This window comes from Syngnathoides biaculeatus, chromosome 4 (genome assembly GCF_019802595.1).
Source record: "Syngnathoides biaculeatus isolate LvHL_M chromosome 4, ASM1980259v1, whole genome shotgun sequence".
Lineage (NCBI taxonomy): Eukaryota > Metazoa > Chordata > Actinopteri > Syngnathiformes > Syngnathidae > Syngnathoides > Syngnathoides biaculeatus.
The window spans coordinates 18,775,883-18,791,954 of record NC_084643.1 but is presented as its reverse complement, the minus strand read 5'-3'; the positions used below and the strand labels follow the sequence as shown (position 1 = coordinate 18,791,954).

General features: G+C 39.9%; 3 protein-coding genes across 7 annotated transcripts; all 3 read right to left on the bottom strand.

Moving 5' to 3' along the window:
• Positions 1-30: 30 nt before the first annotated feature.
• LOC133499596 (purpurin-like) lies at positions 31-6,349 on the bottom strand. 4 transcript variants are annotated; one of them, XM_061817792.1, is made up of 8 exons: positions 5,313-5,380; positions 3,851-3,916; positions 3,600-3,723; positions 3,396-3,510; positions 1,228-1,364; positions 1,019-1,131; positions 322-534; positions 31-249 (listed from the first exon to the last, which is right to left on the bottom strand). In XM_061817792.1, exons 4-8 carry the CDS (start codon positions 3,507-3,509, stop codon positions 239-241), a joined length of 588 nt encoding a protein of 195 aa, XP_061673776.1. In that variant the 5' UTR covers position 3,510; positions 3,600-3,723; positions 3,851-3,916; positions 5,313-5,380; the 3' UTR covers positions 31-238. The 4 variants fall into 4 exon arrangements, with proteins under 4 accessions (XP_061673776.1, XP_061673774.1, XP_061673775.1 ...); XM_061817790.1 differs by lacking the exons at positions 3,851-3,916; positions 5,313-5,380 and adding an exon at positions 6,216-6,349; XM_061817791.1 differs by lacking the exon at positions 5,313-5,380 and having other exon boundaries at positions 3,851-4,291.
• Positions 6,350-6,545: 196 nt separating this feature from the next.
• atp5meb (ATP synthase membrane subunit eb) lies at positions 6,546-9,797 on the bottom strand. The gene is made up of 4 exons (XM_061817794.1): positions 9,653-9,797; positions 8,890-8,944; positions 7,641-7,739; positions 6,546-6,949 (listed from the first exon to the last, which is right to left on the bottom strand). The coding sequence occupies exons 1-4, from the start codon at positions 9,734-9,736 to the stop codon at positions 6,924-6,926; spliced, it is 264 nt and encodes an 87-aa protein (XP_061673778.1). The 5' UTR covers positions 9,737-9,797; the 3' UTR covers positions 6,546-6,923.
• A 1,020-nt stretch (positions 9,798-10,817) lies between these two features.
• On the bottom strand, positions 10,818-15,965 carry LOC133499696 (potassium voltage-gated channel subfamily V member 2-like). 2 transcript variants are annotated; one of them, XM_061817981.1, is made up of 3 exons: positions 15,939-15,965; positions 12,294-13,575; positions 10,818-11,173 (listed from the first exon to the last, which is right to left on the bottom strand). In XM_061817981.1, exons 2-3 carry the CDS (start codon positions 13,461-13,463, stop codon positions 10,907-10,909), a joined length of 1,437 nt encoding a protein of 478 aa, XP_061673965.1. In that variant the 5' UTR covers positions 13,464-13,575; positions 15,939-15,965; the 3' UTR covers positions 10,818-10,906. The 2 variants fall into 2 exon arrangements, with proteins under 2 accessions (XP_061673965.1, XP_061673963.1); XM_061817979.1 differs by lacking the exon at positions 15,939-15,965 and having other exon boundaries at positions 12,294-13,613.
• Positions 15,966-16,072: the final 107 nt, after the last annotated feature.

The window sequence follows — 16,072 nt, the reverse complement described above, 5'->3', positions numbered from 1 at the left end:
ACACGAAGAGGGGAGTTGCATTATCTGGCTCAATCAAAAAAAAAATGCCCCCCCCCCCCCCAATTTTATCTTGACCATTACATTACATTTAAATGGGATATTCTGTCATGACAAATAAAACAATTATGACAGTTTTCAGTGTGACAGGATTCATTTTGTATCAGCTTTAACAGAGTTCTCACTGACTTAATTCCTGGACCAATGACTAAGTTGTCTTCGGTTGCTGGTTGAGACACATTTAGCAAGCTCCTGATGAGAAGGAAAACACATCAACAAACTTAAATGATTCCAAACTTGTGTCATGTAAGAGTGACCACGTACCGGACTGCAGCACGGGCTGGAACTGTCCCGCCATGCAAATTTCCTCCTGTTTTTGGCGCACAATTCGTTGGATAGGAGGGGGCAGGCCACGGGGGTTGCGGGAGAAGACCAGGGCGTATCCGTCCTCACAACTTCCATCGTCCTTCAGGCTGCGGCAAGCGTAGGTGATGGCGTAGTTGTCATAGTCTGTGTCGATGACCCAGTAGTTGTCACCTGGAGGAGCACGAAGTACACATTTATTGATCCTGCACTACGCAATTACACTGTAATTCTCCATCATGCTGCCACAATTGAATTCAATAAAATAAAGTCCCAGCTAAGATCACAACACTGAATAAAGTATAATCCATTTACGGTATAACTTAAAATGGGGGCGGAGGGGTTTGAATACATTATAGTAGTTCATACAGTACAGTAAATACAGTTCATGTCAATTTGACAACAACGTATGGCGATGTTTTCAATTTGTAATAAAAAACTGTAAAATTCTATTTAAGAATGAGCAAACGTCTTGGGAGACACGTTTTTCCCCAACAAGACAAGAGTGATTTCAGCATACGGAAAGATGGAATGAAATAAGATGAAAATAAATAACATAGTCACAATAACTAATGGTCATCCTCGTACTTTTGCACATGAAGTAATCAATTGTACAGGAATTACAGACAACATGTGTGTAAATGTGTTTTGAGCATACCTCCACTGGACAGATAGCTGGCCAGTCCCTGGTAGTTCATGAACATTTTGCCTGGGCTCTCAGGGTTAGGCACCGAGTACTGAGCAGCCATGTCAGCACACACAACCCAAAACCTGGATATCACGTCGGGAGCAAGAAAAAGGTTGATACTCAATTACTTTGCTCAGTGCTTTGAATGAATGCATCCAGACTCAACAACCATTGCTCACCCGAACAAAGTGACTCTGCCCCTGGAGGAAGCCACCATGGCACCGTCATCTCCGACGGTGTATTCAGCTGAGATGTTGTCCTGAAGGAACAAACCCTCAGGGTCCTTCTTTTGCAGGGCGTACCACTTCCCGGCATACTGGTGGCGACAATGAAGAGGCTTTTTAGAGTCATTCATAATACTGGACACCTTTCCTACAACTGGAGTGAAGTTAGCGGTTGGAAATACAAAAAGTACAAATGCGTACAAAAATGTTGTAGTATACTTACATTGTTAAGGTATTTCTACTTTTTAGTTTTATTCCATACATTTGAAAATAGACCATATCTGCTTACTTGTCAAAATATGCTTGTTACATTTTAAAAAGACTTTAAATTTGCAACGATTCTGATTGATTGATTGGTTGACTCTCTTATAGAGCAGAAAAAATGAAGATGGCCTAAACACCACAAGCTTCCTATGTCCAAAAATTCTTCTGTTTTCATAAGACATACAGGTAAGCAAGGTTTTAGCTTTCAGCATTCAAATTTTTTTTTTTTTTTTTTTTTTTAAATGGGAATATGTTGTTTTGATGGCATAAAAAAAAATCCAAAACACTTGCTAGTTTCCTCTTTCCTGTAAAAGCACAGTTTGTAAAAGAAATAAAACGTTTGGTGGAAGTAAGATTTTGTTTCATGATCGGTTATTAAAACAGGTATCTACTGGATGGAAGCATACCAGAAAAAAAATGTCATTATCACGTTATTTGATAAAGTTCTCGTTTTGATGTTGGTTATAAACTTATGCCGTGATATGCTTCACTTTTGCATTTGAGAATTTAAACGAACCAATTCCTCTTGGTTCAGCCCACTGGAGGAGCCCGATGAAGGGATGTCTGCCTTCTTTTTCTGTTTTATGAATCAAAGTTACGAGCGCCATAGCTATGGATTCTATAACTAAAAAAAAATAATAATTATTTCAATCAATGCATGTTTTTGGGATGTGAGAAAACCCACACACGCACGGGGCGAACATACAAACTCCACAAAGGCGGAGCCAGGATTGAATCCAGGTCCTCAGAAATGTGAGGCCAATGCTTTAACCAGTTGCCTCTCCATTCAGAATGGAATGATGTCCTGCAAATCCTTTTCAACCTATATTCAATTCAATGCACTCACTATTCTTGGACCCCTCCTGTTCAGCCTGCATATGCTGCCCTTGGGTCAAATTTTCCTGAACTTTAGTTTTGACTACCGTAGCTATGTAGATGACACACAGTTATATTTAGCAGTGTCTCCAGATGACTATCGTCCAATTGAGGTGTTGTGTCAAAACCTGATAAATAACTGGATGAGCCAAAAATTTATTCAACTAAACCACAACAAAACAGAGATAATTGTTTTTGGCATTAACGAAAAAAAAAATGCTGTTGGTAAAAACCTGGACCCTCTATCTCTAAAAACCAAAGACCAAATCCAAAACCTTGGTGTTATGATTGATTACGACCTGACTTTCAACAATCATATCAAATCAATCACGAAAACTGCCTTCTACCATCTGAAAAACAGAGTGAAGTCTGATATGTGTCAAGCAGACCAGGAAAAGCTTGTCCATGCTTTTATCTCAAACAGACTTGACTATTGTAATGGTCTTCTGACTGGACTCCCCAAAAAGAGCATTAAACAATTGCAGCTCATTCAGAATGCTGCAGCTCAGGTTCTGACCAGAACAAAGAAGTCAGGACTCCAATACTAAACTCCTTGCACTGTCAACTTTACAATAGATTTTGAAGTTCTGCTATTGGTCTATAAATTACTAAAAATGTATCAGCTGAACATTAAATATCTTACCTTTGTGGTGTATTCAATTGAATATCAGTTTAAAAGAATTCAATATATGTTGTTTTTATTAACTTTTACGCAACATTCTAACGTCATTGGAATTAGGGGTTGTAAAAAAAAAAGTATTTAAAAAGATGACAAACTTTTTACTTTTTAAAATGATAGCTTGATAAAAGTGGGGGGAAATGCAAAATTCAGCAAATTAAAAAGTGTAATGCATCACGTTATAACGTGTAGTAGACAATGAAAAGTATCGAATCAGTTAGCTACATTTGAGCAAACTACATATCCTATATCTACTCGATTCTAAATGCGTTTTTAATAATGAAATAATGTACAGTAGACTCACTCTTTTGGGGTCAAAGTCCTGTTTGACCATGAAGCTATCCACCACACAGCTGGCCAGGCTCTGCTCCACACTTGCCAACACCAGCATGACCAAGGCTGACATTTGGAAGTCCATTCTAGACAAGACAAGTGAACAAGATTGGTTTGCTTCATGCAGCCAAATGGAGTCTCGTCAGCATCTGTTCATATTAATGGGCCCGTTTACCTTATAGGCGTAGCAGGAAGCTGAAGCAGGAAGGTCCAGTTGAGAGTTGTGAGGAGCTAGTCAGCATCGCAGCTTTTTATACCTCAAGACACCCTGGCTCCAAATGTATTTTCATGTCTGAAACCTAAATACAGAGTGTAAATCTACTGTTAAGCCATTTAACAAAATCCCTGGCCATAAGCTGCTGACCGCTTGCATTCAGCAGTGTATCGGCTTTATATAATTGTCTACAGAGCCGCATGATTACATACATAATGATCAGTGTGCCGGGGTGAGGAGTGGGGGAAGCCGTCCGTTCCTCCAGGCACGTGGCGGCACTGAAAGTGTTTTCATGGGATCTATTTTAAAACATTGAACACTGGTGCGCTTCTATTTAGCCCCAGACTACATATTTTCAATTTGGTTTGTTTCTTCAGGCAGCAGGACGGTCTCAGTGGTGAACACGTCTGCTTCGCAGTTATGAGGTTAAATGGGCAACGGTTTTCCTTAGTGGAGTTTGCACATTGTGTCAGCGCCTGTTTGGGTAACTGGAGACTAAAATCTCGTGTGAAATTAATTTTTGGTGCAGGTCACATCATAGTTGTGGTTTCCTTCAGAGGGCCGTCAATATAGACAATGGTGTATTATTGCTGCATTTGATTATTATTATTATTATTATTATTATTATTATTATGCACTGTAGGACAAACAAAATGAACATCGAATCAGAAGTTGGGGAGAATACCATCAAGCAAATATTTTGATTGAAGGTTCTCCAGCTTCAGCGTAAATGGGATGCTTACTCGACTGTGAAATGTCCGAGGCTGTTCTGAGACTGGATAAGTGAAATTAAAAACTGTTTTGATAAGGATCATCTTAAAATTAAATTCTTAGAAGCAGTTGTAACGTTATGTCAGCAGAAGCTCATGTCTGATCACTTGTTCAGTTAAGTAATGTCTATAAATACTGCGTACCCTGTTGTCCTTGTGAACACAATACTGCAGGTTAGGCAAGCTTTTTCTTTCATGGGCCAATGTGGTTATGCTTTTTTTTTGTAAAATTGTATTTAAACAATAAACAGCTAAAGGGTTTCCTCGTGTACTTGTTTTGCATTAAAACAAAGGGGAAAAACATTATTTTATTAACTCAATATTATTTTGATGATCTGGCTCCTTTGACATCAGATTAGGCTGTACTGTATGTTGTGACTGAAATAAAAGTTTGATGCCCCTGATAGTCGATGCAATATAATTTGTTTGTAGCGGGAGACATGAAATGATGTGGTCACCCTGGCCTTGAATTTGACACCTACTAACTGTTATAGTCAGACTTGCTTGTTAAACTTTGTAAAGCGGTAATTCCTGGTACTGCTCTTGTATTGAATTCCATCAAAAGGGACAGGTTTACCCCAAAACTGTATGTGGGAACTGCTTATATTACTGTACTTGGTTTCTTTGCTCTCCCATTTTATTATTTGTATTGGAAATTGGGTATTTGGATGAAATTTTTGGATTAGCCTCAAATGCACTTTACAGCTGAACTTAATTTGACCCATCCTGAAATATCACCCAAAACCCGTATATCCTACTGGTGTCATGCTATAAATTCCTGTGAGCCACTATTTTTGACTGCAGTAGGCGAGCACTAAGTAGCAGTGCGCACACCTATTGTTGCTAACCTGCACTGACAAGTTAGGTAAGTGTGAGTGCTAGCTCGGTAGTAGAGGAAGCTCACCTTCTTGATTTAACTTGACCTCAAGTCGTCTGGACTGGTCTCATCTCAGGTCACCGTCTTCATCTGTGACATTTGACCTCACAACTTTTGATATGTGTGTGTTTTTTCCCCTTAATTTTAGCGCCATGATGGATGCGTGGTGAGCATCACAAGCACATTTTGATCAATGTTTTATTTCCATTCAATACTTGAGGAATTGATGGCACAGTCCAATCTCATATAGAACTGTCCATAATTGCCACTCACAACAAGTTATCTGTCAAAACAAATGAGACTAATCAAACAATCACTTGGGTGCCATACAAAATATAAAAGAGCGGGTAGATGACAGACATTTTTAGGGGCAGGTGCTCAAGCTAAAAATAAGGCAGCCATTGCCTGAATTATTCATGCAATTAAAAACAAATCTGTTTACACGTACTTAAATTTACTTCTCCAAAAATATAACATATTCAGTATAACAATTATTGAAGGAGGTAAGTTGAGACTCCAGTGGCTATAAAAAGTCAACTTAAGGGCAGGTTTTTAGAAGAAAAAAGGGGGGGGGGTGTACTTGATGTTGCACTTTACTGAAAAAGGAAATATTTGAGATGTCCTTTCAAATTATTCAATGTATTTTCTAGACTTCAGACTATAAATTTGTGTGAAAAGTGAGACAAGAATCATTACAATATTTTTGTTTGGTGCTGTGCCAGCGTGTTGTGATCTAAAATGAGAGCCTTGGCTCGGTAAAAAGAGACACTGCTCGCTGCACCCATTCTGAAGTGCTAACCGAGATATGTACCAAATCGTCATTTCCTACACCTGAAGTGATGAAATATTTATGTATAATTTCTAATGCGCTCCTCTTGAGTGAACTCACAGCTACTAAGTGGACATGAAAACAAGACTGAACGAGACTACCTGGTCTAGCTGGTTCTCTCCGACTTGGGTGCAGGCAGCTTAATCCTACTCAGCGATATTGTGAATGGTTGCGTCACTCTCAATGTCTCCTTTAATTGATTGGCGACAAGTCCAGAGTTCAGGCTCAGGTTCACCAAGACTTGTCCAGGTCAGGCTCCTGCTGACCTTGCTCCTCAACAGGATAAAGCGGTAAAGAAAATGGATAGGAGGAGACTTATATTTTTAAATGTCTGGGCATCTTTTTGCAATTAACACATTTTATAGATATCTTTGGCGGCTCAAATAAAACATGGGAAATTAATCTGATCCCCATAATAAAATAACTCCAAATGAATGACACCACTTTGCATTTATTCAAGCAAATTCACCGGTAAAACAATGTGGACTCGTATATATAAAGGGAGGTGTGCATTCTTAGTTGAATAATGTCAAACATGCTGTAACAGTCAATAAGGAAACAACATGGAGGTGGGTGGGGTTTTAGACAATGCTACTTTTTTAACAAGCAATAGCTCAAGAGCAAATTATTGACATGATTACTTTACTAACAGGAGCAGAAGCATGCAATCCAGAAAAAATAAGTTATTCCTAAACAGCAGTGTAGATATCCACAACATGGGAGCGTTTAAACGGTGCAACACTGACGTTGCCCCGTGTTACCCCAGAATGACCAGAGAGAACAATTTGAGGGACTGTACAAGTGAAGGTTTACTTTAGAATGGTGTCTTCATTTGCTGTAAGCAGAAGGGAACAGACAATTAAGTACAGAACATTTAACACACTGAACAATTGTGTCAGCTCTTTATTCAGTTTACACTGCAGTATGCTCAAAAAGTGGCTGATATAAAGTAGGTACAAAGAGTATTCACACCCCTTTATTATATATTTTGCTCTTTGTTATATTTCAGCCATTTGCTAAAGTCATTTAAGTTCATTTTCCCCTTCATTAATGTTTACACACAACCCCATATTGACAGGAAAAAAAAAAAAGAATTTGTGTGTGTGTCTGTATATGCCTGTACATAGATGAAAGCATAGCAGACGTCAAGCCACAAGATGCTTAGAATGTATTATGCCATACAAAGTTGATTTACCATCCGTATTTTGTTCATCATTTTCAGATCTGTGTGTTTTTCCTCTTTTACCAATAGTTTGTAGAATATGTACTTTATCTACCAGTCAGATTCACGACTAACTTATGTTCCACTGTGTTTTTTATTAATTTGTGACTTTAGTTTGTATGTAGTATAATGCCAAATATCATACTGGCCAACACGTTGGTCCATCAATATAATGGACCCTTTTGAAATAAAGGGGAGACGTCAACAACCAAGATGAATCCAGTCCCGTCAATTCAACTTTTATGGATTACCATGAACTGAATGGCTGAGAATCTACAAAAGCATGTCAGACACATTTGTTTACCTTCTGCCAGCTGCTTGGCAATGCGCTCTTGCCCCTCACGGGCCTTCTTCTCTTCCTCCTCAATCCTTCTCTCCTCAGCTGCAATGGGCTTCAAGTTGTCTAAACAGATACATCTTTTAGTTTACAGACAAGCAAACGCCAGAGGCATGAAAAGGGTGACTTTAAAAAAAAAAAACACTGTAAGGGGGACTGGGGTACCTGCGCAGATACAGTATGTATATTTTTTGTTTTAACATAAATTAAGCAATCGGGAAGTTTCTGAATAGTACAATAACTTTAATAAAAAAAACTAAAAAACATTTGCTTCACACAGAAAAACATTTATTTACACTGCTCAAACAACCATCCACACACACAATCACACCTAGGGGCAATTTAGAGTGTCCAATTGATGTTTCATGTTTTTGGGATGTGGGAAGAAACTGGGGCGGCACGGAGAAAACCCACACAGTCACGGGGAGAACATGCAACCTCCACACAGGAGTGCCCAGGATTGAACTCAATTTCTCAATTTCAAAGTTAGTTCATTCCATGTTTTGACATAATCCCTAACATCACTCTGTTGCTTAATACATTTAATATTAACATCTGTAAACAAAATGGGAAATTGTAGGAGTGCTATCTCATTAATACAAGATCAGCTCTTGTCACCAATGTTATCTGTGCCTCACGGTTCCGCCAGGAATGTAACCAGCATCATATATTTGTTCGTCTAAATGTAAAAATGAATCGTGCACTGTTGCCTTTATGGCAGGGGGACCCAGACTTTTTTTTACCACAAGATCTACTTTTCAAGCAGCCAGCCTCTCGCGATGGGGGGGGCTGACGTCTTTTTTTTTTTTTTAGAACGACCAATAATGAAATAGAATGATCAAGCCACAAAGATCTAACCAACTACAAAAATGTAAAACATATTTATTTTGTAGTATATTGAGGATTCTTTATTTGTAAATGTACATTTGTGTGCCTTGCATAACCACATGAGCCAATATTGCACAACACAACATAGTGAACCATAAACATTTTTTGTAACTATCTGAGTTCACGTTGATCAGGGGTGCGCAATGCGTCGATCGCGAGGCAGTTTCGGTCGGAATGGGAGGCGGCCACCTTTTTAACGATGTCATTTTCGAAGTGCGTTTGCCTCATCTGCCAGTGTAGTGAAATGTGGCCATTGTATTTCATCTTTGGTCATTCTAAAAAAATAAAAAAGGTTTGTGGTAAAGCATGTTTTAGTGGGACAACTTACCATATCTCTTCTTGCCATAAAGGATGCCAGCGATCAAAGCTGAATACCTGGCAGTCTGAAATACAACATGAACAAACTGAATGGCATTCTCACACTTCAATCTGAAGCTATCATGAACTCGCCATTACCAAAAACTACTCATTTAATTGTGCATACATACAAGGGATTGGTAAACACGTTTTGACAGGTGTGTGCAGTGGGAATTTAATGGTTTGATCAAGAATCTTTCAGGCGATGGGAACTTTCGAAATTTCAAGATTACGAACGACGCGCCATTAACTAGTTTTCGCAGCTGCGAAAGAATGCGATTTTACATTAATTTGTTTTAGATTTCTGATTTGAAATTGCATTTCATACACGTTTAACTGTCGCTTTTATAACTGCGTTAGCGTAAGTGGGCTTTAAAACACGTTCCCGCAGCATATTAAGTTTACGTCGCCGCCAGAGGATTTGAACTTCGTCGTTTAACCGAGGAGCTAACTGTGTCATGTCTAAAAAGGTGGTTGTCAACATTTATTTTCTGTTCACTCCTATTTTTTCCTTTTAAAAACAACAATACTCATCTAAATAAGAGGAACGTTCCTCCGCCACGTTAGGATTATTTTAGGTAAATTAGCACCCTTACTTACTATCAATGTGCCTTTGGTTGTCATAGAGCGAGAAGCAACCCATTGGCTTCCCGACCCATTAGCTGAATGACAATGTGAAGTTGCTAACCGGCGAGATAATATGATAGTCTCGATGCCCCCCCCCAAAAAAATACCTTAATCAATGGAGACACTGCAACCGGGGGAGCCATGGTTGGGCACTTGTAAGTCGGCACTGTGGCACAGGATTGTAGGAGCATGAAGCGATTTCTTCTTTGATCACTTTGGCCACAACAGACGTCGTATGGTTTGAATGCTGCCATCTTCTGGACGTTGATAAAATCGTTTACATCGATGCCTTTTTATACAACTTTAATTTGTGAATAAATAAATTTATGGGCGGTGGACGGTTGGTGAGCCCATTTGCCTCACCTTTCTGAGGTTGTGGGCTCGAATTCTGGCTCCATCCTTAATGTGTTGATTATGATGTCCTCCCCAAGTTTACGTGGGTTTTCCCTGGCTACGCCAGCTTCGTAGGGACATATACAGTATTCCTATTGACAAGCGCCAAAATCTAATTTAAAGCATACTGAGCCTACAATAATCATATGTATGTAATTACACATTTCCAGTTCCCGTAGATGTTTTTTTTAAGTTTCTGTAGATATAAATGCCATATGTCTCAAAATTTGTGTCCATGTTGTGTACATATTGACAATATTTTGTCAGCAGAGCAGTGTTTCACAAGAAAGTAGTACCAAATTGCATTTATTTATGCAAACAATTTTACATTGTATGGAAAAGTCTGCTGGATGTGGTAAACACAAAAGGAAGCGCCAGCATTTCAGCTTGACTGCACCTTGCTTATCCATATTAAAAGCACTGTTGTTGTTGTTGTTATTGTTGTTGTTTTTCACCGCAATACCAACGTCAAGTAACATTTAACCCGCTGCTTGGGATTTTAAGATTCAAGAGGTGAAAAGAAATCATCAGTTTCCATTACACACCATGATGGGATTCATTCATGTTTGTTACATATTGATTGATTGAAGGAAAATAATATTTACATTGATATCAAATCTTGGGGACTCCAACAATAAAAATAACTGATCATTTCATTTAAGATGTCTGACTTATGCTGATTTCACCAGTAATGCAAGATTTGAGCGTCACTAATGACACTAGGTATCAAAGAAAAAAGCTAATTAATTGAAAAACGTTTTTACTTCCACAAGCAAAAGTTGATGGGAGTGGGAGTCAAGTTTTTAATCTTCATCCAACATGAGTGAATTATGCTGCCAAAGGGTTTTATCAATCTGTTATCTGCATCGTCCCCATTATTCAGATTTCTATAGCAGCAAAGTCGTGGATCTATGGAGTTCAATAGAAATTGTGTCACTGACACTTCAGAAATGTCTTAAAGTATATGATTAGCTCACAGGGCGGTGGACTTTTTCAAAGCAGTCATTTAGCTTCTGGGCGGTCCTCTTGGCGAACCTCACTTTCCCTCGATTCTTCAGGGAGGCTGTGTACTGATTGGACTTGAGTTTGGAGTAGTAATCTGAGAACTTGTTGAAGAGGATGGATATCGGCAGACCATTGAGTATGATTCCAAAGGCTATGCAGATGAAAGCAAAGAGACGACCGAGGATTGTCTCTGGGTAGACGTCGCCATAGCCCACTGTGGAGATGCTGACCTGCGGGGTTTACAGCGGAGAGCAGTCATAAACTTGCAGAAAATCCGATAATGTGATATAAAAGATAAAGATAATATCACAAGCGTAGGATATACACTCCCGTATTCTACTGCATGAGGATATATAATGTTTGATTAACTATTTGTACACTGGGAAACAAAGTCTGATTGTCGGACATGCATTCTACAAACTGTATAATCATAAATGGTTGCCAGAAAAGAGCTTAAGGCCATGCTACCCTGAGAATGCCCAATATCGTCAGATCTCAGAAGCTAAGCGGGTTTGGCCCTGGTTAGTACTTGGAAAGGAGACCGCAAAAGAAGAGGTCGCCAGAAAAGAATAAAGAATGCTTGCCACTAGTTGGTATCAGAGAAGCTAAAGTTCTTCCTCAGTACGGATTGCAACTCCATCAGCAGAAATGTTTGTGTCTGTTCGAAAAGTAATACTGGAAATGAGTGGGATTTATTTGAGCTGACCAGAGCGTCAACCGTTCTGGAAGTAGGGAAAACAGTGATGACTGACGATTCTAACTACCAAGAAAAAAAATGTGGCTTTCAATTTGGAGCACTGAAGTTCTGCAACTGACGCTAGACAAGCCATGGGTATCCACCACATCTTGCCAAACGTCTGCCGGGATGGGCTCTTGCTCACTGATGAGGACAAGCAGTCTCGAAAGTGGAAAAGCTACTAAAGAATTAATTGCCCCGGTGTTTAATGTTTTTGCATGATGAAAACTAAATAACATCAAAAAGTGATTTGTTAAAAAAGACTAAGTCATAATGGTGTGTATTACCACAGTCTACTTTCATAAGATACTTAATTATTTCTACTTAAGGTTTTGGCTTAAAACAAAACAGAGTGTTATCATATTCATGATCATTTTGTTATATATGGATTGGTTAATGTTTGCATGCAGACTGACAGAGACCAGCGAGCGACGGAAGGAACAGAGAATGAAAACGTGTCTGATGACAAATGTAAGCCACAAAGGAGAGACTGTATACATGCTAAATGAGGTCATCAAATCCCTTCCAATTTTGAAACCTCATGGAAAACCTATTTCCACAAAAAAAAAAAAAAAAAATTTGCTGAATCTTTCAGTTGACAAAGCCATACTTACAGATGCCCACCACCAGGCGTGAGGAATACTGGTGAAGTTTGTTTGAGGCATGTCGTGCTCCACAGTGTAAACCATGGCAGAGAAGCTAAAGATTCCCATGGCAATAAAGAGGAACAGGCAGCCGACTTGCTGGTAGCACTGGCGCAGAGTAAAGCCGAACGCTCTCAGGCCTGTGGAGTGTCGGGCCAGCTTCAAGATACGAAAAATCCGCATTAGTCTCATGATACGTAGGACTTGTCCAAGCTTCCCCACCTGGCCCACGGCCTGCATGTCGGCCTCGTGCTTCATGTAGTTTTCCTTGTTGTCAAAGAATTCCAGAATGGCCTGGAGGTAGAGAGGCAGGATGGCGATCAGGTCCACGGTGTTGAGCACACTCCTGCTGAATGCTTTGAGTTCAGGGGTGGACACAAGACGTAACAGATACTCCATAGTGAAGAAGGCAATGCACATTGACTCTACGTACTCCCAGTAAGTCTTTCCACTGAGCTGCCCCATATGAGCTCTGTACTGCATCTCTTCCACTGTGTTCAGTGTCATCGCCACCAGCGAGATCAAGACGAACAAACTGGAGGTGACTGCCATCAGCTTGGCCTTGACTGAAGAAAATGGCTTCTCCATCAAGTTCCATATTGCTCGCCGCTTGCGGCCCATGAACATATCTTGAAAGAGTGCTTCATTCTCCTCAATCTCCACCTCAGCTTCCAGCTCCCTCTGAATCTTCAACTGCTCATTCAGCTCGTCCTGTCTCTCCTCAAAGGAGATGCGGCAGCAGCGTTGGGTGTTCTTGATCCTCACCCCCCAGTAGTTGATCTCTTCCAGGAAATTGCGTGGGCACAGCTCGTCCTTGATCCACAGCACCCCAGTTCGGTAGAAATTAAAGATACTGTGAAAGATATCAGGGTCTCTGTCAAAGAAGAACTCGTTGTTGGTCATATTGTAGTCGTCACACAGGTCCAGTTTCATGTTGTGGTCGGTGTAAGTGGCCAGTCGTCCAATTCTGGTTTTGGGGTACCTGGCTGCCATCTTGTAGGCGATCTGGTAGGGCTTCCCACCTACATTGATGTTGATCATATAATTTTTGGATGGGGAAATCTGTCTGGAGAAGCCATCATCGTCTTCATCTTCATATTCAGCATAGATGTCGTAGATGTCTCTGCTCAGCTCTTGCATGGAGTTCCATGTCCTCACACAGCTCTCCTTTGCTGATGGATAAACGATCTCAGAAGATCTTCGACTGACGTCAGAACCTGTGACTTTGTAGTTGGGAAAGAGACTTTGTCTCCTGTTGAAGAACCGAAAGACTTTGTCGGTGCTCCCCATCTCAGTGCGCAAAGGCTGGCAACATTACTTCAGTCTAATACTCATTTACCTAAGCACGGAGGACATGAGCAGGATGCCTCACGCCCCATTAATGTTGCTGACTTAGAGGATCCATGTGCTTACAGGATATTTAAATACCATTATCCCCTTCTGATCTCCTGGGCTGAGACAATGTGGAGAGAGTGGCACATCACAACAAATGCCCCTCATCTATTTCCCCTTTAATAATAAACATTGTTTTTGGCATTGACTGGGAGTGTTCATTGATTCATTAATATAGGAGATTTGAAGACCTCCATGGTAGTGATGAATGTGGGTAGTGTGGTATAACTGAATCTTTTTTTAAGTCCTCTGAGACTAAAATAAATGAGTCATACATAAATATATATATCATATATCTCACAGTGGAGATGCACATACGATGAAAAATTCAAACTCCTCCATGATTTCTAAGTGGGAGAACTTGCAACATAGCAGGGTGTTCAAATACTTATTTTCTTCACTGTATTGAACCCTGGTCTGTAGGCACTAATTGGTCTGGGCCGGTGGGTGGGGGGCAGAGTACACCATGGACTGGTCAGATAGCACACAGTCATTCACACCTATAAGCAATAAGTGAGTGCTCAATTAAGAAAACATATATATTTGTGGAAAAGCCACAAAAGCATGGGGGAACATGTAAACACACAGATCACTCAAAGCCTAGATCCAAACCCCAAACCTCAGAACTCTGGCGCAGAACTGCATATTACTATGACTATGCATTCTCTGTACCAGTAATCCTCATGAGGGTTGTGGGCAGGCTGCTGCCAATCCCAGCTGACTATGGGCATGAGGTGGGGTACACCCGGAACTCGTCACCAGCCAATCACAGGGGACACAGAAATTATTTGCACTCACATTTACACCTATGGGAAATTTAGTGTCTCCACTTAACCTACCATACATGTTTTGAGGATATGGGAGGAAACCGGAGTGCCTGGACAAAAAGGACGCAGGAACGGGGTTAACACGCAAACACCACACAGGCAGGCCCGGAATTTGAATCCCGGTCCTCAGAACTGTGATGCAGATGTGCTAATCACTTATGTGCCGGCCCCTCCCCTTTTATTCTGGGATCTTGCAATGATTTGACAAATAGCTTTTAACAGAAACCATGTTCAAATTACAAAACTACTCCAGTTAGTATTATTACAAATGGTAGCAAATACTACTCTGTTCTTTCTTTGTTGGGCTAGTGGCAAATGTAATGATGTGACCTCAGAGAAAATGTCAAAATGACCAAAACTGTCCAGAATACAGAGAAGAAGCAAAAAAATGGCGTCAACTTGTTGCTACATTTGGTTTGTCCCATTAGGTGTTGCAACAGAAAGCTATTGGCATGATTTGCTTGGCACTGATTATCTGAAGTTAAGAAAATTAATTTTATCCTTCAAATTGTGTATCATGTTATGTAATGTAATGTGTTATGTAAATTTAAGGTAAGATCAAAAGCTATAGTTGTTCAACTTTTTGGTGCAAGTTACCCATGCATGCCATGGTCCCCAACACACCCTGTAGCATCACAGATGCGGACTTTTGAACTTTACGCTGTTTACATTTCAGATGGTCCTTTTCCTCTTTGACCAGGAGGACATCATGTCCGTGATTCCCCAAAAACATCGTAAAGTGTGGACTCATCAAAGCACTAATCAACAGCTTCCTCTCCCTATTTAGACAATTTGAAATGCTTGTATTTACTGTACATGACACTGAACATTGCAACATCTCCAATTCATCCTTTCTATTTAGAACTTGTATTTTATTTGTGTTGTATTATATTTTTCTGATCTTTTCAAACTGCTGCCATCATTGGAACAGACACATCATATGTCATGTCACTTGTGAAAATTTTTAAAATGTTTCCATTAATATTTTGGGATGAAAAATGTGTTTGTTTTTCCGTGCACTTTTTTGTATACACTATAGTGTTATTTATTTATTTATATTATTATTATTATTATTATCATTATTTGTTCCTGGATCATGCAGAGGTGGTCCTCCACAGTTTTGAGGGCCGGGCCCTGGGAGTCAAGTTATATGAGAACACTAGGCAGCATATATACAGTCCTATGAAGTAAAAGCTTAGGCAACTTTTTCCACATTCACTTCTTTTTTCCACAGATTGTGTGTGTATTATACGAAAAGATTACAGTATATGCTTCAGTATGTGAAACAATGCTTTTTGCTTCATCGATGTATACCATCTACCAAATAGAAACTCCGTTTAACTTTCCAAAGCATCCATCCATCCATTCATTTTCCATGCAAGCCGCTTGTCCTCACCAGTGCAGGGGCCTATAAGCCCCATGAACTGATCGCCAGTCAGGTGCAAGGATTTGGTTCTGAACGCCCATGTTGTCTGGATTTACATATAGTGTAATTACATATAGAGTTGTTGGGGATAGTGTGTGGTTTCA

Coding starts and splice junctions, on each gene's coding strand:
- LOC133499696 (XM_061817979.1), bottom strand. CDS start 13,613: ATGGGGAGCACCGACAAAGTCTTTCGGTTCTTCAACAGGAGACAAAGT. Junction 11,174..12,293: donor ACGCCTGGTGGTGGGCATCT/GTAAGTATGGCT, acceptor TAAACCCCGCAG/GTCAGCATCTCCACAGTGGG.
- LOC133499596 (XM_061817790.1), bottom strand. CDS start 3,509: ATGGACTTCCAAATGTCAGCCTTGGTCATGCTGGTGTTGGCAAGTGTG. Junction 1,365..3,395: donor AGGACTTTGACCCCAAAAGA/GTGAGTCTACTG, acceptor TGTCGCCACCAG/TATGCCGGGAAGTGGTACGC. Junction 535..1,018: donor CAGCTATCTGTCCAGTGGAG/GTATGCTCAAAA, acceptor GTGCTCCTCCAG/GTGACAACTACTGGGTCATC.
- atp5meb (XM_061817794.1), bottom strand. CDS start 9,736: ATGCTCCTACAATCCTGTGCCACAGTGCCGACTTACAAGTGCCCAACC. Junction 8,945..9,652: donor CAGTGTCTCCATTGATTAAG/GTATTTTTTTGG, acceptor GTTGTATTTCAG/ACTGCCAGGTATTCAGCTTT. Junction 6,950..7,640: donor TGCCAAGCAGCTGGCAGAAG/GTAAACAAATGT, acceptor TTCTGCTTACAG/CAAATGAAGACACCATTCTA.